Genomic DNA, 23,142 nt, shown 5'->3' on the forward strand with positions numbered 1-23,142 from the left:
ATGTATAAATATTACAAAGAAGTCAATAGAGGGTCTGAGTCTTATCATTCCATACACGAACTCATTTCATTATTATTATTATCATTATTATTACTATTATTATTACTATTATTATGTTATTTTCTTATTTTACTGTCTGACAGTTTTGTCAGCTTTATTATCATTATTATTATTATTTCTTTTTTATTTGGTTCTGTAAACCAATAGGGTAGGCAATTATAAGCGTTTAGCTTCAGCCTACACCTTTTCGGGCCACTCAAGTGTATAATGTATTATGTATTGTTATACATGTGAAAGGTTCGAAATAAACTAAAACTAAACTAAACACTTCTATATATATAAAAGAAAAAAGGGAAAAACATTTACAGAATAAAGAAACACACCCTTTAACCTTTAACGTCAGCAACCTCTTCCCAAAGCTATACTGCTGCATCTTCCTGACCTGCACATGTTCAACAATCAGCATTCTGATAAATTGATGCCATTCCACATTGACCCATGAAAGCCTCGTCGGAATGGCAGTGCATATGGCATATGGTGTAGGTGTGAGTTGCGCGAAATGTCAGAGATTATCTCTTGAAAAGAGATCCTGTTGAATCATTTTTTTATTTTTCCATTTGTTTTCATGTGTCCTTTAGTAAGAATGGACCCTGTCAATCTCAGCGACGACGCATTCAAGAGCCCCCAGGCACTTTGTGTTAAGAGATTCGATGACAACTCATTCAACACCCCAACATCGGTTCGTGTTAAGAGTTCTTCTCTGTGCAATGGGAGTCCCATCACCATCCTGGACTCTCACCATCCTGGACGTCAGAGCATTCTGTGCACAAACCGTTGCTAGACATCAGCCAATGAGCAACGGGCGACTAACAATAAAGCCTGGCTGTACAGGCTGTTACACATCACTTCTTTCTTTAAGCTCAGAACCTTAGCAGGAGAAGACCTATCCATTATGATGGCGGTGACACAAAGTTATTACTCTGGTAGTTTCAATGCTGTGGTCGACCACTCAGACCTGGCGGAGACGGAGGAGTGCAGGGAGGAGAGATGGAGGATCAAGGAGGATGAGTGGCAGGCCATTGTGGAAGAATTTGAGGAGAGGATGGAGGAATGGGAGTCTCATGTGGAGGACTTCTTTTCTCTCAGTAAGGTGGAGAAGGACTCTGTCAGAGGAGTGCAGTGAGGAGGAGCAGTTGAGGATCAATGAGGATGAGCTCAAGACCATGTTTATCCCAAGCGACAACGTGAAAAACTGCAAAGAAATCACATAATATTTTTAACCACAATGAATTATAAACACATGAAATATGAATGTCCTTGTCAGTTAGTCATGCTGTCCTTTTAAATGTCCATGAATTGTCCATAATTTATCAATGAAATGTCCACATGTCACAAACACAATCACAAACACAAATACTACGCTATACACGATGCAATGATATTGTTACTTGTACAGACACAAAACAAAACAACTGGGAACATACCGTATGCACCTTCTGCACAGACTTTTAGGAGTTAAGTTGTTGTTCTTGTTACTTTTTTATATTTTCTTTCTTATTTCTTAGATCTTAGAAAAATACATTCACAATATGCTTATTTTCAGAAAATAAGCAGAATAAAAGATTACAGCATAAAATAAGCAGAATAAAAGATTACAGCATATGCTGTAATCTTTTATTCTGCTTATTTTCTGAAAATATGCATATTGTGAATGTATTTTTGTTTTGGGCAACAAACTGTATATTTTGGTATTTGTATGGTGTATGCATGGTGAGATAGTGCCATCTACTGTGCTCTGCATTTGTGGTCTGTTTCATGGGCAGGTTGAATTAGGCTCACCTAATCACCTCATTTCAATCACCTGTTGGGTTTGGCAGAGAGTCTCCACGAAAGAAATAAGAAAGAAAATATAAAAAAGTAACAAGAACAACAACTTAACTCCTAAAAGTCTGTGCAGAAGGTGCATACGGTATGTTCCCAGTTGTTTTGTCTTGTGTCTGTACAAGTAACATTATCATTGCATCGTGTATAGCGTAGTATTTGTGTTTGTGATTGTGTTTGTGACATGTGGACATTTCATTGATAAATTATGGACAATTCATGGACATTTAAAAGGACAGCATGACTAACTGACAAGGACATTCATATTTCATGTGTTTATAATTCATTGTGGTTAAAAATATTATGTGATTTCTTTGCAGTTTTTCACGTTGTCGCTTGGGATAAACAGGGTCTTGAGCTCATCCTCATTGATCCTCAACTGCTCCTCCTCACTGCACTCCTCTGACAGAGTCCTTCTCCACCTTACTGAGAGAAAAGAAGTCCTCCACATGAGACTCCCATTCCTCCATCCTCTCCTCAAACTCTTCCACAATGGCCTGCCACTCATCCTCCTTGATCCTCCATCTCTCCTCCGTCTCCGCCAGGTCTGAGTGGTCGACCACAGCATTGAAACTACCAGAGTAATAACTTTGTGTCACCGCCATCATAATGGATAGGTCTTCTCCTGCTAAGGTTCTGAGCTTAAAGAAAGAAGGGATGTGTAACAGCCTGTACAGCCAGGCTTTATTGTTAGTCGCCCGTTGCTCATTGGCTGATGTCTAGCAACGGTTTGTGCACAGAATGCTCTGACGTCCAGGATGGTGAGAGTCCAGGATGGTGATGGGACTCCCATTGTACAGAGAAGAACTCTTAACACGAACCGATGTTGGGGTGTTGAATGAGTTGTCATCGAATCTCTTAACACAAAGTGCCTGGGGGCTCTTGAATGCGTCGTCGCTGAGATTGACAGGGTCCATTCTTACTAAAGGACACATGAAAACAAATGGAAAAATTAAAAAATGATTCAACAGGATCTCTTTTCAAGAGATAATCTCTGACATTTCGCGCAACTCACACCTACACCATATGCCATATGCCATATGCACTGCCATTCCGACGAGGTAATATGTTCATGATATAAAAATAAAACACATGAACATACCTTGTAGATGTGTTTATTGTATATCAGTAGACATTTCTAACAACATTAAGAACATGGTTTATATGTACAGCACCTGAAATGATCAATGCTATTTTCGAAACAAGTCAGACTGGGAAACCTTTAAAATGTCTAATTTGACATTATTTATATTGTGAATACAGTTCAAGAACTGCAGTAGAATAGTATGTTGCATTGTATTTTGTATATATAGCATGTATATTTTGTGAACATTGTACTTGGTGTATGTAATAATCAGATTATATTTCACCTTTTTATGCATATTGTGTCACATTTCCTGGCTAAATTGACTACTGGCAGCATTGCAAAGAAATGCTGTACAGTGGAGCTGTGACCTGGTTGGTGAAACACCAAATACAGAAAGGGATATTGCTGTTGTTAGTTTGGACTCTCTCCTGTGACCAATCCGGTGCTGGTTAAACCACAGGTCAACCGCCACCACGATAGGTTCCAGGGTCTGTTTTTTTTTAATTTTATTTATTTAGTTTTTTTAGTTTATTATGGTAATGAGGAATTTATATAGGCTATTTCACATTATGTCATAGCGGAGCCTACGTATTGTGATTTGGGTATAGGTGCCTTTCACGATGTGTTTTCCACAGTAATGGATGTTTAGCATTTCAGTCAGCAGAGATTTGTTTATAGTACTACTTATTGATGAGCATATTTTGTTGCTTAGGGCTTGTGAGCGAAAAACATTATTTTTCTCAAATCAGCTTGAATAGACCTGTGCCAACAAATAGGCTAACTAGCTGCTAAACATTCTTGTCCTATGGTGTGCATTAGATAACGGTCATATAAAGTAATTTAAATGTTAGTGCTATTTTGTATAATCAACTGCATGGACAAACAACAGCCATGTCCAGGTTTGATTGATTGATTGAAAAAAATTATTAACAGTTTGCAGAATTACAGTACATTTCAAGCACAAACTCAATACAAAGGCTGTTAACTGTGAGTGGACGACCCAATTAAGCATTACACTTGTTTCCAATAGGGTCCACAATGTTCAATTCATCAAAAACATTTAGAGACGTACAAATAGACACTTCTATATAGACAAAGGACAGAACAGGAATTCATCATATCACGTGCTTGTCATGCCTTGATGTATCATGGGTTAAATAGCCAAGGAAATAGACAAGATAAAAGCCAGTAATCTTTCAGAGTTCCCAAACATTTTGCCAGCCCCAGTCTGTGTCTTCCTGAATGTTTGCGGGAGTTACTGATTTTGACTTTGGGCCAGGTGTAACTGTCATACCACAATATTACGTGTATAATGTGCCGTAAATGAGAAAATATAAGTGTCCCCACTTTACCTCTATTCACATTCACCATGCATATTATGTACACATGTATTTATTAATATTAACTAAGTTGATTTTCACAAACATGTACTGTATTGACAAGTTTGGCGAGTCAATTCAAGAAAAGCTAAGGTGTGGCAAGGACTCCTGATAGCATCAACATCAATGGCCATTCAGACATAGGCTATAAAGGTACTTAAAGTACAACAGTCATGCTGCTTCATCATGTAAACATATTCAACTACAATTCTCTACGACACATGCAACAATTTGATGGTGGCCAAACCATCTTGTAAATAACACAACAAACAATGTGTGGAACTAAAATTAACATCTCAATATAAAATGTACTTAAAAGCCTTGAGTTAAAAACACTAGAGGTGTAAATAAACTAAGCTTTCAAATGCAGTCTCTGTTCTAAGATGAGAGATTCAGCACCATGGACAGTGTCATGGACAGAGCAGAATTGTGTTTACTGTGAGGATTTCACAGAGAACTTTCTTTTTCAGTTCATCATTACAGCAAGGTCTGTTCCAGTTGAAAAGCTCATTCAAGTTGAACTTATTTTAACATACTACGCAACAATATGAATAAGTCAGACCACAGAGTCTACTGATGACTTTAAAACACATCAGCCTGGATCAAATAGCACACGGCAACACAGCTAGGTCTTACAGTTTTTCAGGTAGTCCTCTCAGGGTCTCTACATTTTCAGAGCATTCCTTGCCAGAGGTGTGTGCATAGTTTAGAGATCAAAGTCATACGTTTTGTCAGACACGTTATCGCAGCGAAATTTGTTCCCCGCATTTGACCCATCTCTTGGAGCGGTGAGCCGCAGCCAAGGAGCGGTGGGGCATCATGAGTTGATTTAACCCCCCAATCCAACCCTTTGATGCTGAATGCCAAGCAGGGAGGTGTTGGGTCCCATTTCTACAGTCTTTGGTATGAGCCAGCTGGGGCTTGCACCCCGTCCCCGACCTCCCAGTTCCAGGGCGCACACTCTAACCACAAGGCCACTATCACTATCTGGTCAAAGACAGAGATGGATTCATACCACATGCCTTTAATGCCATATAACACGTTAGTCCAAAATCTGCCAGAGGGGTTCAATTGGGTGAGGTCTGGTCACTGTAAAGTTTTAGAATATGACCCTTTAAACCCAAATGTATGATTGACTATACCTTGTGCTGTTTGCATTTCTATCTAATGAAGTATTCATTCAATCAATTCCCATCACTTTTATACTTATCAAACCGTTCAGTGACCCCTCATGGCCTGTAGATGGTGGCATTTTCATTCTACAAGATTCCACTCACATCAGGATAGAATTGTTTCATCATAGCATAAAAGTGATCACTCAGAATAACTATTAGTTTTTTGTTTATTAATCCTATGGGCTTTTCTTTATTTGATAGGTACAGTGGAGAGAACAGAAAACATTGAGCAGGGGAGTGACATGACGCAAATGGTCCAGATTCCAGAGTATATGTATGTACTGTACACAGACCAGTATCATTTGTTGGATTTAGCAACTATTGTAGAGCAGCCATGCTCTACAATAGTATTTATTAAATAATACAAAAGTATATACCGGTAGCTTAGCTTTTTGCTATAAACATGATAGTGATGACAGATGTATTCTGACTATGATGAATTCCTGTTCTGTCTATAGAAGTGTCTATTTGTACGTCTCTAAATGTTTTGATGATTTGAACATGGTGGACCCTATTGGAAACAAGTGTAATGCTTAATTGGGTCGTCCACTCACAGTTAACAGCCTTTGTATTGAGTTTGTGCTTGAAATGTACTGTAATTCTGCAAACTGTTAATAAATTCTTCAATCAATCAATCAATCAATTCATTGTTATAATGTTGTGTGTAGTTGTGTTAATGGTTTCTGTGCTGTGTAGTCTGCCATCTATTGTCAGATTGAGGTAATGGTTTCTACTTTACCACATAATGACATTCCTCATGTAATCTCAAATCTACTTTGTGACCTAATATACTGTTTTCCAAAAGATTATTTTTTTTACACCAACACTGGACATTTTCAAATACCAGATTGTCCTAATCTTGCTCTCCTCTTTGTCTCACAGTTGTGTCCTCTGAAAATGTGCTCTGTGGTGTTCCAGTCAGGAGGTGTGGGAGTCGTTTTCTCAGTCAAGGAAGTGGTGGAGTTTGTCAAGAGATCAAATCAGAAACGTGTAAACGGTTGCTGAACACTTATGTGAGGGTAGCCTCGGAGACCGGAAGGTCAGTTCAGAATAATCAGTAAAAAAATTACTATAATGCTTTTCATGAGCAAACAAAACAAATCAATGGGGAATTGCAAACAAAAGTGTTGGTAGTTCTCCTAGTGTCCTGTCACTGTTCAAAACCTCAAAAAATATCCAAAAGAAAGCCAATTCCAAATCAGTCTATATGCAGTTGACTTCCCATCAACCTGGAGTGATATTGTGTCTTACTCTACACAAATGGCTTCTAATAGAACTTATATCAGTACAAGAAACAACATAATTGACACACGTGACTCTGGGCAAAGGTTAATCTCCTGGGTAGGAATGGTGAAACATCGAACCACATCTGATGCACATCTGGTCCCTAGATTCTCATATTGATGTTGTGCTTGTTGTTTGATGCCAAGAGAGGAGAGTGACCTTCCTCAAAGGACAGACATACTTGCTAGCAACACTGAGGGCTCTTTACTAGATGCCAAATGTACGCACACGCACGCACGCACGCACGCACGCACGCACACACACACACACACACACACACACACACAGAGTTACCCTTATTTCCTAAGCCTCACCTATGTTACCTGCTTCATTTTCAGATGGTTCACGTATGGTGGAGCTGAGGGCAGTGGAGCAACTTTACCCTTTAACCTTTAACGTCAGCAACCTCTTCCCCAAGCTACTGCTGCATCTTCCTGACCTGCACCTGTTCAACAATCAGCATTCTGTTAAACTGATGCCATTCCACATTGACCCTTGGAAGCCTTGCGGCCAGCCTGGACGACCACAACGGACTGAGACATGTGCTTAGACGGTCTTCTCCTTGTTCCATCACTCAAGTCTCACCCAAGAGTGACTGATGGTTGGGATTGAAGAGACTATGAGATCATCAGATGTTTCAAGCCCCAGGGTTTCATAGGCTCCAGTTGATTTAATTGAAATTCAGTTAATTTAGTTCCTTCTTTTTGTTGTTTTGTTATGATTTGACATCAAAACACATCACCTGCCATTGATTGCCAGTGACACTGACCACCCTGAATGCCCTAACAGTGTTCAGTTACAGTACTGTACAATTGTGGCCATGAGAATTTCCGTTATTTGATATTTTATATCTACTCCGCCATATTAGAGGCAGATATTGTACTTTTTCTCCACAATTATTTTGTCAGTTACTACTTACTTTGCAGATTTAACGGAAAATAATTAACTCAAAATCACTCATGTGATGACATTTGACTTTTATCTCAGCCTTTAGCTTATGTGCTACTTGTGTTTAAGCCTTGAACATCAGACTCTCGATCCAGCTCTTAAAGCAGTATTGAATGAATAGGACAAAGTGTATTTTTTATCCCCTTTTATCTCTCAGGTAATATTATATATTAACACATTTCAGACATGAACATACCTTCAGACATGAACATACTGTGGGGACTGAACAACACCAAGACACTCGGGTGGATACAGAATATCGCCAATGCGGCTATTTATTGTTGACAGACCCGTGGGTATGGGCTTGATAACGGCCAGAACACAAATGCACAATTAAACAGAAAAGTCACTCATTGTGGGAGCTCCAGGCTTTCCTGTTATTTCCCTACAGGTGGCGCTGGCCGGCTCTGTCCCTACAAGAGGCTCACGGTGAATGTCCGTCTGTCACAATGTCTGTTTACTCCTGGCCGTGATCCACTGACGGTTACTTCTTTCCCCGTCTAAATCCAGCCAGGAGAGGTTTATATAGTCCGATCTATCGTCGGGAGCGGGTTACCTATGTGGAAGAGAGACGTGGTTATTAGCGATTGCTTCATACATCAATGCTGTGAGCCAGTCGTGTGTGTGTGTGAGAGGAGTCGCTTACCGCCAGAGCATGGCCCGACCTGTTCGCTCAGAGAGTCAGAGAGGAAATGAGGGCAGAGACAGCCTCGTCTACACCTTATCACTCTGTCTAGACGCACAGGTGGCCTTGATGAGTAGGCATGAACTTGGGACAGAATGTAGGCGGGTACGTAGCGAGCGTCTACCAGCTGGCCGAGTGGTGGGCGTGGTCTTCTTGGCTGCTCTCTGCCTCTCTCCCACTGGCTCTCTCGGGGCACATGCTTACCTGGCGGCCTGTTGCCTAGCGACATGCCACACATCCTCACATCGTACCTCCTGGAAAGCGCGTCTGCATGCGCTATGTCCTTGCCGGGCCGGTGTTGGACGTCGAACTTATAGTCCTGCAGCTCGAGGAACCATCTGGTGACCCGGTCATTCCTGTCTTTGTTGCGGGACATCCACTTCAGGGGGGCGTGATCTGTGACGACGGTGAACTGCCTCCCCCAGAGGTAGTATCGAAGGTGATGAATAGCCCATTTGATGGCGAGACATTCCTTCTCCACCGTGGCATAGTTGCGCTCGTGCCGGAGTAGTTTTCGACTGACATATGTCACCGGGTGCTCTTCTCCGCCTATGACCTGTGAGAGCACGGCTCCTACCCCCGTTCCCGAGGCGTCGGTGTGGAGGACGAACGGTTTGCTGAAGTTCGGGGCAACGAGGACCGGTTCCTCGCATATAGCCGCTTTCAGAGTGTGGAAAGCCTTCTCCGCCTCGGGGGTCCAACCGACGTGGTGGGGCAGGCTCTTCTTGGTCAGGTCATATAGCGGTGCTGCAAGGGTGGCAAAGTCTTTAATAAATTTCTGATAATAGGCAATGAGCCCCATAAATGATTTCACCTGCTTCTTGGTGATCGGTCGGGGCCAGTCCCTCAGCCGCTCCACTTTCTTCCGCTGGGGTTTGACGCAGCCTCTTCCCACTGTGAAGCCCAAGTAATCTGTCTCCGTCAGGCCGACGCGACATTTTTTTGCGTTGGCTACGAGCCCGGCTTTACGCAGCGCTCCGAGCACTGCCTCGAGGTGTTGTAGGTGTGACCGCCAGGTGGCGCTGTGGACCACGATGTCATCTAAATAAGCTCCCGCAAAGTCACGGTGGGGTCTAAGGACCCGGTCCATCAGCCGCTGAAACGTGGCGGGGGCTCCATGGACACCGAACGGGAGGACTGTATACTGAAAAAGGCCGTCCGGGGTAGAAAAGGCGGTCTTTGGCTTGGCCCGGGCCGATAATGGAACTTGCCAATACCCTTTTGTAAGGTCTAGTGTACTGACGAACCGGGCGGGGCCCAGCCGCTCGATCAACTCGTCCGCCCGAGCCATCGGATACGCGTCAAAAGTTGACACTTCATTCAACTTTCGGAAATCATTGCAAAAGCGCAATGAGCCATCTGGCTTGGGCACTATTACTATAGGACTGGCCCAGGGGCTATAGGACTCCTCTATCACGCCTAGTTGCAGCATTTGCTTTACTTCTTCCTTGATAGCTATGCGGCGCGCCTCGGGTATACGGTATGGCCGTTGCCGGACCACTTTACCGGGGGTGGTTTCAATGTCATGCTCGATGACGTGCGTGCGCCCTGGCCGTTCCGAAAACACATCCGCGCACTGGCTAAGCAGCTCGTGCACGTCCTGCCGCTGCGTCGGTGATAGGTCTTCTCCTATGTGGACAGGGGGAGGCGGAGAGAAGGTGGTGAGTGAGAGACGGGGGGGAACAGTGCTAGGAGGGTGCCATTTTTTAAGAATGTTAACGTGGTATATCTGGTGCGCTTTTCGCCTGCCTGGCTGTCTCACTCTGTAGTTGACAGGGCCGATGCGCGTCTCCACCTCGTAGGGCCCCTGCCACTTGGCCAGAAACTTGCACTCGCTGGTTGGCACGAGGACGAGCACCTGCTCACCCACCTGGAACTCTCTCACGCGTGCCCCGCGTTTGTAGATGCGCGCTTGATCGCGCTGTGCGCGTTCCATGTGTTCGCGCACCATGGGCCAGATTTTGCGCGCTCTCTCCTGCAGCCTGTCAACATGCTCTATTACGCTTCTGTGCGGGGAAGGCTGCGTTTCCCACGCCTCTTTTGCTATGTCTAACAGTCCCCGAGGTCTCCTCCCATAGACCAATTCGAAGGGGGAGAAGCCTGTCGACGCCTGGGGGACCTCACGAATAGAGAAGAGGACATAGGGGATTAGCTGGTCCCAATCTTTTCCGTCTATGTCGACCAGTTTCCTCAGCATCTTTTTCAAGGTCTGGTTAAAGCGCTCCACTAAGCCATCCGTCTCGGGGTGGTAAACTGAGGTGCGGATGCGCTTGATCTTTAACCATTTGTATAGCACGTTTAGCATGCGGGCCATGAAACATGTCCCCTGATCCGAAAGAATTTCAGCCGGTATCCCGACCCTGCTAAATAGCATTAACAACTCATGTGCTACTGTTTTGGCAGTGGCAGAGCGGAGCGGGATGGCCTCGGGGTACCGGGTGGCATAATCGACTATTACTAAGATGTAACGGTGCCCTCTAGCTGATTTGGGGAGTGGTCTCACAATGTCCATGGCTAGCCGTTCAAATGGGGTCTCAATAATAGGCAGCGGCACTAGCGGATTTCTAAACGCGGGCCGGGGGGCCGTCTTCTGACACTCAGGACAACTTTGGCAAAATATTTCGACAGCCCTCTTAACTCCTGGCCAGTAAAACCGTGCCAGTATACGGTCATAGGTTTTCTGTACGGCGAGGTGCGCGCCTAACTGGTGAGTGTGCGCCAGATACAGCACCCGAGTGACATACTGTTTTGGTACAAGAAGCTGTTCTACTTCCTCTTCTCTCTTGTCTTTAACCACCCGGTATAACAGCCCATCTTTACACATAAAGTAAGGGAAATTAAGTGCACTCACCCCGCTCTGCTTTTGTCCGTCAATGACGTCAACACGCTGCCGCGCCATCTCCAGGTTGGGATCACTCCACTGCGCTGTAGCGAATTCCCCCGTCCTCGGAGTGGGGGGGTTGTCCGCGGTGGGGAACTCTGCGAAGGGGTCCGGTCCTGGGGTGCAGGGTGGTCCGGGGTCCTCTTCGGTGCCGGGTTCGTCAAAGGGGTCCGGTCCTGGGATGCAGGGAGGTCCGGGGTCCTCTTCGGTGCCGGGTTCGTCAGCGCTGGGGGAGCTGTCACTTCCCGAGGCGTCAGACGGGGCTCCGAACGGTGGGCATGCGGGTCGTGTCCCCCGGGGTGGCCGTACTCGGCTTCGGCGGCGGCGGCCGCGGCGTGATCGCCTCCCTGGCGGCCTCTCCACGCCGGGGCGCCAGTGGCGCTCGAACAGTGGACAGTCATATCCGATCAGCAGGGGGACCGGTAGGGTTGGTACAACACCCGCTGACACTAGTGTGGTGCCGCGGGTGGTCTGAATGTGTATCTCGCTCACTGGGTAGTCACGCCGGTTTCCGTGCACACAGCTGACGGGCATGGTAGTCTCGCTCACGGGGCCGGCATAGTCGGCGTGGACCAGTGTCACGGCGCTGCCTGAGTCCAGCAGGGCCTCCGTGTCGACACCATTAATTCTCACCGGGAGGTTGGTGTGGCCACGGCGCTCAGTGCCAGTGTGCAGGCAGTGCCTGCTGGCGTCGGTGCTGCCCGCGGAGGGCATCGGGACATCGCCCCGGTCTCGGTCTGGACAGGACCAGGACAGGTGGTCAGCCTGGCCGCACACATAACAGCGGCGGGCCTGGCCCTGGTTCCGAGGGCTCCTCTCCTGTTTGCCGTTGCGCTGGCGGGGTGGTGAGCGGCCCGTGGCTGGCGGCCTCCCCCGATCTCGTCCTGTGCGCTCCTCCTGTTTGGGTTTCGCTGCCTCGCTCCTTGTTCCCTTCATGACGTCTAATGTCACTACATAGTTCTCTACCAGGTTCACCAGCTCGTCCACCGAGCCGGGGGCGACCTGTGCTACATACTGTCGGGCCTCTGGCGGTAACACCCGTATGCATTTGTCGATCATCACTCTGTCTACTGGGGGTAAGTCTCCTGCGGTCGTTAGCCAGCTATGAGTCAAACGGCCCAGGGCCGCTATTTGCGCGCGGGGTGGTTGAGAGAGATGGAAGGTCCAGTTATGGAAACGCTGTGCACGCGCCGGTAAGCTGAGGCCCTGGCGGGCGAGTATTGCCATCTTTAGCCGTTGATAGTCTCGGGAGTCGGCGAGGGACAAATCTCCCCATGCCCGTTGTGGTTCCCCTGTGAGAAACGGCGCCAGGATGTTGGCCCAGTCAACCACTGGCCAACGCTCTCGAGCCGCGGTGCGCTCAAACAAGTCGATGTACGTCTCGATGTCATCTTCTGGCGTGAGTTTAGTGAGTACTTCGGCCGGGTTGCGCGCAACGTTAGCCTCTCTATGGAAGTGGCGCACTAACTCATGTACAGAGGCTTGTAAATTGTTCTGGCTCTGAAGGAGCGCGTCAATTGCTGGGTCCCTTTCCATCTGTCCCTGAGAGGCTGGTGTGGTTCAGTTTGTAAAAACCCACTATTCTCCACCACTTGTGGGGACTGAACAACACCAAGACACTCGGGTGGATACAGAATATCGCCAATGCGGCTATTTATTGTTGACAGACCCGTGGGTATGGGCTTGATAACGGCCAGAACACAAATGCACAATTAAACAGAAAAGTCACTCATTGTGGGAGCTCCAGGCTTTCCTGTTCTTTCCCTACAGGTGGCGCTGGCCGGCTCTGTCCCTACAAGAGGCTCACAGTGAATGTCCGTCTGTCACAATGTCTGTTTACTCCTGGCCGTGATCCACTGACGGTTACTTCTTTCCCCGTCTAAATCCAGCCAGGAGAGGTTTATATAGTCCGATCTATCGTCGGGAGCGGGTTACCTATGTGGAAGAGAGACGTGGTTATTAGCGATTGCTTCATACATCAATGCTGTGAGCCAGTCGTGTGTGTGTGTGAGAGGAGTCGCTTACCGCCAGAGCATGGCCCGACCTGTTCGCTCAGAGAGTCAGAGAGGAAATGAGGGCAGAGACAGCCTCGTCTACACCTTATCACTCTGTCTAGACGCACAGGTGGCCTTGATGAGTAGGCATGAACTTGGGACAGAATGTAGGCGGGTACGTAGCGAGCGTCTACCAGCTGGCCGAGTGGTGGGCGTGGTCTTCTTGGCTGCTCTCTGCCTCTCTCCCACTGGCTCTCTCGGGGCACATGCTTACATGCCACAATACCTTCAGACATGAACATACCTTCAGACATGAACATACCTTCAGACATGAACATACCTTGTAGATGTGTTTATTTATCAGTAGACATTTCTAACACCATTAAGAACATGGTTTATATATATGTACAGTATGCACCTGAAATGATCAATGCTATTTTCGAAACAAAGTCAGACTGGGAAAACTTTAAAAGGCCTAATTGGACATTATTAATATTATGAATACAGTTCAAGAACTGCAGTAGAATAGTATGTTGCATTGTATTTTGTAATAGCATGTATATTTTGCGAACATTCAACTTGGCGTATGTACCATTTTTATATTTTTATATTTCACCTTTTTATGCATATTGTGTCACATTTTGGCTAAATTGACTACTGGCAGCATTGCAAAGAAATGCTGTACAGTGGAGCTGTGACTTGGTTGGTGAAAAACCAAATACAGAAAGGGATATTGCTGTTGTTAGTTTGGACTCTCTCCTGTGACCAATCCGGTGCTGGTTAAACCACAGGTCAACCACCACCACGATAGGTTCCAGGGTCACTGAATCACTAAGCCACTCCACCACGGCAAGGTCACAGCAAAAGGAGTGGAAGTGGCCCTTAAAAGGGCCAGGGGGGGGGGGGGGGGTACAGGGTCTTGAGATCTCACAGTGACATGAGGGAAAAGTAGTTTGCCACAGCAGACAACCTTTCCTCCATGATCTCCTCCTCCTCCTCCAGAAGGGCCTGCCATTCATCCTCATTGATCCTCAACTGCTCCTCCTCACTGCACTCCTCTGACAGAGTCTCCTTCTCCACCTTACTGAGAGAAAAGAAGTCCTCCACATGAGACTCCCATTCCTCCATCCTCTCCTCAAACTCTTCCACAATGGCCTGCCACTCATCCTCCTTGATCCTCCATCTCTCCTCCCTGCACTCCTCCGTCTCCGCCAGGTCTGAGTGGTCGACCACAGCATTGAAACTACCAGAGTAATAACTTTGTGTCACCGCCATCATAATGGATAGGTCTTCTCCTGCTAAGGTTCTGAGCTGTAATGTCTCTCCCAAAGAAAGAAGTGATCTGTAACAGCCTACAGCCAGGCTTTATTCTGTTGGTTGCCCGTTGCCCATTGGCTGATGCCTAGCAACGGGTTTGTACACAGAACGCTCTGACGTCACCCATATCAACTAGGTTTGTGTATTTGTGTTGTCATGGCGACATCTCCACACGACCAAAGGACAGTGCCAGGTAAATAATCATGGTGACGTGTGTCAATATTTTTCTTTGGCCTTGTGTTTTTAAACGTTGCTGTTAGCTTGCAAGCTAACTTGGCTTTTATTTATACTATAAAGGGGGATTACCAATAAAGTTGTATGGCTGAACATGCGCAGTATAGTGATCCGTTCGTTACGTCACTTCCCGTGGCACTTCCGGTCTCGCGCGTAAACAACAAAGTGTTTTAGCATTTTGAAATCTGCGCGCGCGCTGTTTGTTTCCTACTTTCCTCCTGCATCATCATCATCTTCGCTGTGAGAGCAGATCAAACAGGTAAACTTGACCCAACAAGTTGATTTCAAAATACAGATCTATACGTTAAATGTTATTAACGTTTATTTGGTTTCTTTCGGTTCGTCGTCATGAGTTTACGTGAACATGTGTGTGCGTGTTTGTCTGTGACTGTAGTCTGTCTGTCTGTCAAATGTCAATAATGTTACAAACAACAACCTAGCGTTGGATGATCGTCGGCCATAATCAGGCCCGGCGGGAGGAGGACAGATTGCATCAAAGCTGCAAGCAACCCAAAAGGCAACATAGCATTTTTCATACGAATTTATATAAATTATATGAATTGTGTGTGTGTGTGTGTGTGTGTGTGTGTGTTTTGTTGTTGTGTGCAGGTTTGAGGCGTTGTGCTTTGATTTGGATTCATTGTATGTTGTGTCTGGCTGTGTGTGGGGTTTATTCGTGACCAGAGATAGGTTTTAAGTAAGTATCATATAAATTGTTGTGTTATAATTTCATTGACGTGATGATTTGACTGTAACCAGTGTGCCCAACTGGATTTTCTTTGTATTGCATTGTTTTTTTGCCCATGGCTATCAGTATTACCTACAGAAGCTCAATTTGAATGTGTCTGGGTGGCATAGCCTAGCATAAGAAGTAGAACTATCAGTGTGTTACAATTTTACAAGACTGACACACACACACACACACTTATTTTATTTTTTAAAACCCCTCCTATGTCCAGCTTTTGGTTTATGTGAAAACTTTGTCCTACACAAACATAAAATCATGCCTTTGACAATTAATGGACAATTTTGAGTGTTCGTGTAAACACAAACATTGCGTAACACAAACATAGAAGATGATGGTGAGGACTGAGGACGCAAATTCTGATTGTCCGGAATGAGATGATGAATGATGATGTATGAGTCATGACGATAAGATCGCCCCTCACTTTCACACAGGTGTGATCTTTCTTGTCCAAGACTAATGTCTGTGTTCATTATGTATAAATAATGAACCCACTTCCCTGCACAAGGATATATGCCCATATCTCACTTTTATAATTCTTTAATTTAGACACAACTTCACACAAGTCACACAACTGAGAAAACCGTCATCCATCTATGAAAATGATTATGTTCATTTATTTGATGAATCGTTTATCCCTTCTACCAGAGTATATGCATGATTAAATATGAACGTGCATGATTAAATATGACTTGACAATGACATCAGTATAAATATTCTCTATAATTATGGTCAGACACACCGCCATTCCAATGCACTCCTTACTAAGGGCCGATTCATACTCCTATTTTAGAGCCGAATAAAAGTCGGTTCGGCGCTGTAGAGCCTACAATGTGACGTCATTTGATGTTCGGGGGGCGGGTACCGTCCTAAAGTCGGCTCTTCGGTGCTACTGACGAGCCGAAATCATTTCGGCACTACAGCGCCGAAACAGCGATAAAATAGGAGTATGAATCGGCCCTGTCCCTAACCACAAGCGGAAGCCACATAGTCGGAATGGCAGTCTGTTCAGCTATAATATATGGTGTAGGTGTGAGTTGCGTGAAATGTCAGATTATTTCTTGAAAAGACAAGACCCTGTTGAATCATTTTTTATTATTTCCATTTGTTTTCATGTGTCCTTTAGTAAGAATGGACCCTGCCAATCTCAGCGACGACGCGTTCAAGAGCCCCGAGGCACTTCGTGTTAAGAGATTTGATGACAACTCATTCAACACCCCCACATCGGTTCGTGTTAAGAGTTCTTCTCTAACCAATGGGAGTCCCATCACCATTCTGGACTCTCCTGCCGTCCTTGGTGACAACCCATTCAAAACCCCCACATCAGCTCGTGTTAAGAGTTATTCTCTAAGCAGTGGGAGTCCCATCACCATCCCTGCATCACCTTTCATGAAGAAACTTGGCTGTGGGACTGGAGTGAATGTTTATCTCCTGAAAAGGTTTGGTCTGACTTACCTTTGATTTATTTATAATGGTTCACTAAACGTTTTAAGGCACGGTCACACTGGCAGCTACAAAGACACCAGTCTACCATTCTTTTTCAATGGAAGCTAGAGTCATCATGATGATGCAATGATACATCTGACATTTGTAGCCGCTACAAAAAGGTTGAGCTGGTTTCAACTTCAGCTACCTCGGGTATCACTATCAACTCATGTGCTTTGAGGACTGTGGCTTTGACCGTTTTATATTTTGTGCTATGCCCTTCTGACTGTGAGGAAAACGCCTCCTGTGCACGACCAGTGAGAGTGCACTGGCAAAAGGAGGACTGTGCGGTCCCAGGCACTACAGCCCCTAGCGTCTGCCACACACTCGAACAAAGCAAAGAACATAAACTAATAGGTCATTCTAAGTCACTGAATATGGGGACCTCACCTAACATGTCTTGCCTTACTAGCTTGAGCCTCTCATCCTCAAATATCTAGCTTAGCCCTTTCAAATATGATGCATCTTTTGTATCTGCCAGTGTGAACGCAGCATTAGACGAGTGGTTCTCACATTTGTGGCTTCAGTAGTACCTCATTTCACAGATTTCTGATACAATAAAGACCTCCTTTCCAGGTGTCTTTATTGTTAGAACTTGTGTACATCAGACTCAGAGTAATGTTGTTCTGGTTGGTTCTTCATACATTTTAGCAGCTTTACTCGACTTATTACAATATTTTGCTTGGAAAGCGGCAAGAGAAAAGAAAACCATCGCATGTGATGCTGTGAATGAATGATCATGATTATCATTGATAATGATAACCCAACTTTGTTTTACTTTTTAGTTTTTTAACCCAGGTTAAATATAAATATTATGTATAAATGTTTCCAGAGTGGGTAAGCTGAACGCCTCACCCTGGGCTATAAAGAAGATCAATAGCAAATGTCAGTCCAAGCAGCTGAAGATTTACCAGTTACGACTGGATGAAGAGGCAAATATTCTGAAGGAGCTCGTTCACCCAAACATTGTTGGTAAGACAAGAGGCAGTTCCAGCTAGTAAAATCCTTTGTGCAGCTTCTCTGATATGTAAACAAATGGACCCTTGCGGGTACAAAATGCAGAAATGAACAAGTGTGAGGATGACCTGTGTTAGTTGTGTTACCAACACCTACTACGGTAAGTAACACAACTACTTAATAAAGTTGCATTATGAACTGCTACTACAACTACTTTTTCCTAGTAATGTAACTAATTATGGAATAAATAATGATGGATTTAACGCCAAGAAAAATAATGGTGAGTTGCAGCCCTAGTCTCTTATCTGCTGCCCTGCCTTTGACCCTTGCAGGTTTCCGTGCCCAAGTCACAGCCAACGATGGCTCCAAATGCCTGGCCATGGAGTACGGAGGAGAGCAGTCCCTCAATGACCTCATTGAGAAGAGGAAGGAACAGGGCCTGGGTGCTTTCCCTGCTGCCACCATGCAGCAGGTGGCACTGCACGTGGCTCGAGGCCTGCAGGTAAAACATAGTCTCCCGTAGCCTAACTATTCCACAATCTCTGAATGCTATATAGAGTGTGAAACTACAGCTCCCAAAATCCGAGCAAAACTGGCATTTCCGTCCACGAAAACATTTTGAGATATCTTTACATTTAAGTATATATATATTTTTTAAAGATATTCTTTATCGATTTCTTTATCCAGTACCTTCACACTGAGAAGAAGCTGCTCCACGGGGACATGAAGTCATGTAACGTGGTCATCAAAGGAGACTTCGAGACCATCAAGATCTGTGATGTGGGCGTGTCTCTATGGCTGGATGAGAACATGACAGGTAGGGAGCTGATAGTCACTGCATACATGGATTAAAGTTCTCAGTCGCCACCACTCATTTCAGTCATTTGGATTCAAACTAAAATAGGGAATTTCCCAGATAGCTACCTACAGGAGTCTGCAGGTGTAGTCTCCCCTTCTGCTTTGTGAAAACACGAACTCCCCCTCGCTACTTGTCTTCACCGTCGGCAGGACTAAAACTCTCAGCTCGTAGATAGGCTGTTTTCAGTTATTTTAAGCATTTCTAGTGGTGAAACTAGCAATATGTTCAGAAGAATTTTCCATAAATCTTAATGGTCTTGGATATTTCATACTTTTGTATGAAAGGAAAGGTTAAAAGCCTTAGGGCTATATCTTGCACCCCCTTAACCCTTATGGCAAAACGTATTTGCCATTTTTTACTATTTTAAAAAACCTTTTAAAGTAGTGCAAATAGCCGATCCGCCTCGATGTAGATCGGTTAGTTGAACTACGGTATTTTAAAATGTTTTTCAAAATAGTAAAAAAGATATCAAATAAGTTTAGGGAGATAAGGGTGGCGCAAGATGGAGCCCTTAGTCTGTGACTTCTTCAACTAGTTGGCAGTATGTAGAACAGCAGGAACAATATTACTAAAACAACATAATTGTTACATATTGTGTTAATTGTTTAGGAATCCGTGCTAGTGCTCCTTTTCTTACTGTTTCACAAATTGCACATTAGGAATTGGTCATACAAACATTTTCAGTCGTGAGATTTTATTTTTGCTTTAATCCATGCATACAAAAATAGCCCTGATGTATCTGCAGAGTTATTTAGTAGTTAGTACTGTGAACCGGTGAGAGTCAAGACCAATGACATATGTCTTGTGGAATTGGACAGATGCACAGGTGCACGTGCTCTCAGAATGGATGGGTGCTCTCTGGAGCCCTGGCCGAATGTTCGCCCCCAGAACAGGGGTGAACACTATTGTTAAGGTGGGAACGAGGGTTGAGATCTGGAACCGGATCCAACATTGAGGAACTGTAATCGTTCTGTATTGGTTCTGAAACCTTTTCATTTCAAGGACCACCATATAGCTCTTGAGTATGCAAATGGTGAAATGGTTTCTACAACGGGTACATTTGGTTCCATTTGTACACTCTCAGAGAGACCTGTAAGGGTCCATTTGGAACCCCTTCAAGTAACCCAGAGGTTCCATGGATCTCACTTTGAGGACCACTACAATAATATGTATGCAATACTGTATGCATGGGCCCCCAATGTAGCCTGGCTGAGGGCATGTCACGGGTTTGAGTCCTGATCCCGACAGCCTTTGCTGTGCATCACTCTCCATCTCCATCTCTCTCTCTCTCTCCCCATTTTCTGACAGACATTTACTTATTTATAGGTAGACGTGGTTGAACCATAAAGGATTTTGTGTGATGTGTCGGTTGCACCACTCATGGTGTCATTGTTTCTCTGAGACTCTGTTTCTCATTGCACGTTTTTGACAGTATCAGACCCCAAGGCTGAGTTTGTCGGCACGGAGCCATGGAAGCCTAAGGAGTGCCTCGAGGAGGGAGGAGTGATCACAGACAAGTCGGACATCTTCTCCTACGGCCTGACCCTGTGGGAGATGATGTCCCTGGACATTCCTCACGTGGGCATACCGGACGACAATGATGAGGTGGATGACACTGAGGATGAAGGTGAGAACAGACGGTAGAATGAAATGGCAAATCAACAAGCTCACAGTGAAAACCTCATATGTCCAGAAAAAAAAATCAAATTAAAAAAGATGGCTAAAGTTGCAGATCGACCAGATCAAGGCGCGTTGCGTTTTGAGCATGTAGAGATCTGCTACATTTGATGCTTTTGTGTGACACTAGTTAGTATGATCAAGTAGGGCATAATTTACGAAAAAACACAGAGTTAAAATATGAGGATAACAGGTTTCTGCCCGACAGCAACGATAGTAGTATAAGTACACTATAAACTAGGTTATGTGTCTCGTATATAGCTATAAATCAGTTGTTACACACATAGTGATGGGCTATTCAGTGGAGATGCATGTGTATAGGAGCGGGTGATCGCTAGGGCTCATGTGGTTCAAATAATCAACATCACAATGTTGCATATTTAATCTGTCATAATCATCCTACAAAGGTTATTATACTGTAGTTTTGCATTTTTAGTTTGGACTTTTTTTAATTTATTTTTCTCATTTCCGTTTAGTTTTGAGTAGTTTTGAGTCGCTTTCTTGTCCGTTGTGGTTTATTTATGTTTTGGTAAAGCCTCGTTTGTCTTTTTCTTTCTTTTATTTTTTTCAACTTAATCTCCAGTTAACTAAAACATTTTCCCAATTCCAGTTTTCGTTAATTTGTTAGTTTCAGATTACTATATACTATAATAACCCTGCTGCAATCCCACCCCAATCTCTCTGTCTCGCCCTGCCGCCTGCCAGAAGGGAGTTGGGACGAGGATGCCTACTATGAGAAGCTGGGGACGCGACCTCCCGTGGACATGGAGACCCTGGGTGCAAGTTACCGCAGGATGGTGGAGCTCTTCTGCCTGTGTACGGAGGAGGACCCCAACCAGCGTCCCTCTGCCACGCAGATAGTCCAAGCCCTGGAGGCCAACGCTCAGGTGGACAAAACACACAATGACGACGACGTCATTGTTATCGATTCTGAGTGACTCTCTCTGGTCCAGGCTCTTGTCTCGTCTTGACCCATTAAGACCTGAGGCTTCTACAAATGTTTTCTAAACCAGTAAGTAGGTCTTTCAGGATTTTTGAAAAACTGTTTAAAAACAGCAGATGTACAAGCCTATGCTGTGAGCTTGTCTGCCTCTGCCATTTCTAATGGCCAATGCTAAAATATAAAATCACATGGATACGTCATCGTGAAGCTGTGGTGGGAAAAAATAGCCAGTGTACAAACTCACAGTGAGTCATGATGTGAAGCCTTGTGATCTTTGTGAGTTTAAACATCGGCTATTTGTGGTTAATGCAGGTTAAATGCCATATTGAAAGCAGTTAATGCATTGTTGGTCTCTTTTGTGTTTATTTTTCAGTCCCATTTTCTTTGTTTTTACTCTTGTTTCATGTATATTTTCTGTCTTTTGGTAATGTAATAAAAATATTATAAAGTACTTAATGCATAATTTCTTATATTATTCAAAAATGTCATTAATTAAAGAGATGATACCCTTTGGGTGCAACATCTGTCAATTATAGTTGTGTATGTATGTTTGTATTGATGAGAATGGTGACTTGACATGCAGTGATATTGAGGGGTGTCTGGAAAGAAGCGCATGTACTATATTTAAATTACTGTAGTACATGTACTGTAATCAACTTAAATTACTGTTATTAAAAAATTAAAACTCATGTGTCCCTGTACTGTATATCAGGCTTCATACAGGAGCTCCCATCAGCTCAGACCTTGCCTCGGAGACAGCAGGGCAAGTGTTTTGTTTTACTTCCAGGCTAGCTCAGACCTGGTTTGATGATGCATATCTTGTCTCCATTGTCTCCACCAGGCCGAAGGCATGGGGAGAGAGTATGTTTTGCAGTCCGTCCATCCGTCTGTGTACAGCTAATCTCTGGCACCGTTAACCCGTTCAATGCCAAATTTTGCACACACTCCCTGGATGCCAACGATGAACCTCTGCACCAAATTTTCCAGAACGGCCTGTTATAGCGCCACCAGGAAGCCGACTTTTGTAAAACATTTTTTTGATATTACTCCTCCAGATTCTGTCAAAAAATCCCGCAAATTCGTTGCACAGTATCTCTATAGTCATGTGTTCAAGACTGATCTGTCCGATATTTCATATCCCATCCTAATTGGCTAACTTTGGCTTTCAAAGTTTGCAGGATTGGCCCGTTTATAGCAAAAAGCCTCAAATCATGTACGCAGCGTTTAATTTATGTGAAATCTTTCACGGACTTTCCTACTAGGCTGAGGAATATATCCCACCCTTTTCACATTGGCCTATTATAGCGCCACCAGGAGGCCACAACCTGACCTGGCCTCAGTGGAGACCTGTGCCTGTGCCCCATTTCTAGTTTATATTAATTTTGTCCACTTGAGGGCGACACACACTGTGGAAAACAAAAACCGACATCCAGACAGTTCTATGCATTTTCTTTGATTGATTGAAAAATAAATCATATATATATATATACATATATATATATATATATATATATATATATATATATACATATACATATATATATATATATATATATATATATATATGAAAGTAAAAAGGGAAAAACATGTACATTATGGGGGAAATAAAGG

The 23,142-nt window shown here is 44.4% G+C and overlaps 2 protein-coding genes across 5 annotated transcripts in view; both read left to right on the forward strand.

Moving 5' to 3' along the window:
* Positions 1-23,142, forward strand: part of LOC306922407 (uncharacterized protein) — a 107,785-nt gene that overhangs the window by 59,300 nt on the left and 25,343 nt on the right. The gene's annotated exons all lie outside the window — the stretch shown is intronic.
* On the forward strand, positions 14,968-22,220 carry pbk (PDZ binding kinase). Of its 4 annotated transcripts, XM_079500240.1 has the most exons (8): positions 14,978-15,124; positions 15,260-15,382; positions 16,737-17,049; positions 17,928-18,067; positions 18,385-18,554; positions 18,740-18,869; positions 20,344-20,538; positions 21,294-22,220. In XM_079500240.1, exons 3-8 carry the CDS (start codon positions 16,742-16,744, stop codon positions 21,524-21,526), a joined length of 1,176 nt encoding a protein of 391 aa, XP_079356366.1. In that variant the 5' UTR covers positions 14,978-15,124; positions 15,260-15,382; positions 16,737-16,741; the 3' UTR covers positions 21,527-22,220. The 4 variants fall into 4 exon arrangements, with proteins under 4 accessions (XP_079356365.1, XP_079356366.1, XP_079356368.1 ...); XM_079500239.1 differs by lacking the exon at positions 15,260-15,382 and having other exon boundaries at positions 14,968-15,124; XM_079500242.1 differs by lacking the exons at positions 14,978-15,124; positions 15,260-15,382 and adding an exon at positions 15,541-15,562.

The sequence above is a fragment of the Electrona antarctica genome, assembly GCF_951216825.1.
Source record: "Electrona antarctica genome assembly, chromosome: 4".
Taxonomy (NCBI): Eukaryota; Metazoa; Chordata; class Actinopteri; order Myctophiformes; family Myctophidae; genus Electrona; species Electrona antarctica.

Coding starts and splice junctions, on each gene's coding strand:
- pbk (XM_079500239.1), top strand. CDS start 16,742: ATGGACCCTGCCAATCTCAGCGACGACGCGTTCAAGAGCCCCGAGGCA. Junction 18,870..20,343: donor GCTGGATGAGAACATGACAG/GTAGGGAGCTGA, acceptor CGTTTTTGACAG/TATCAGACCCCAAGGCTGAG. Junction 20,539..21,293: donor GGATGACACTGAGGATGAAG/GTGAGAACAGAC, acceptor GCCGCCTGCCAG/AAGGGAGTTGGGACGAGGAT.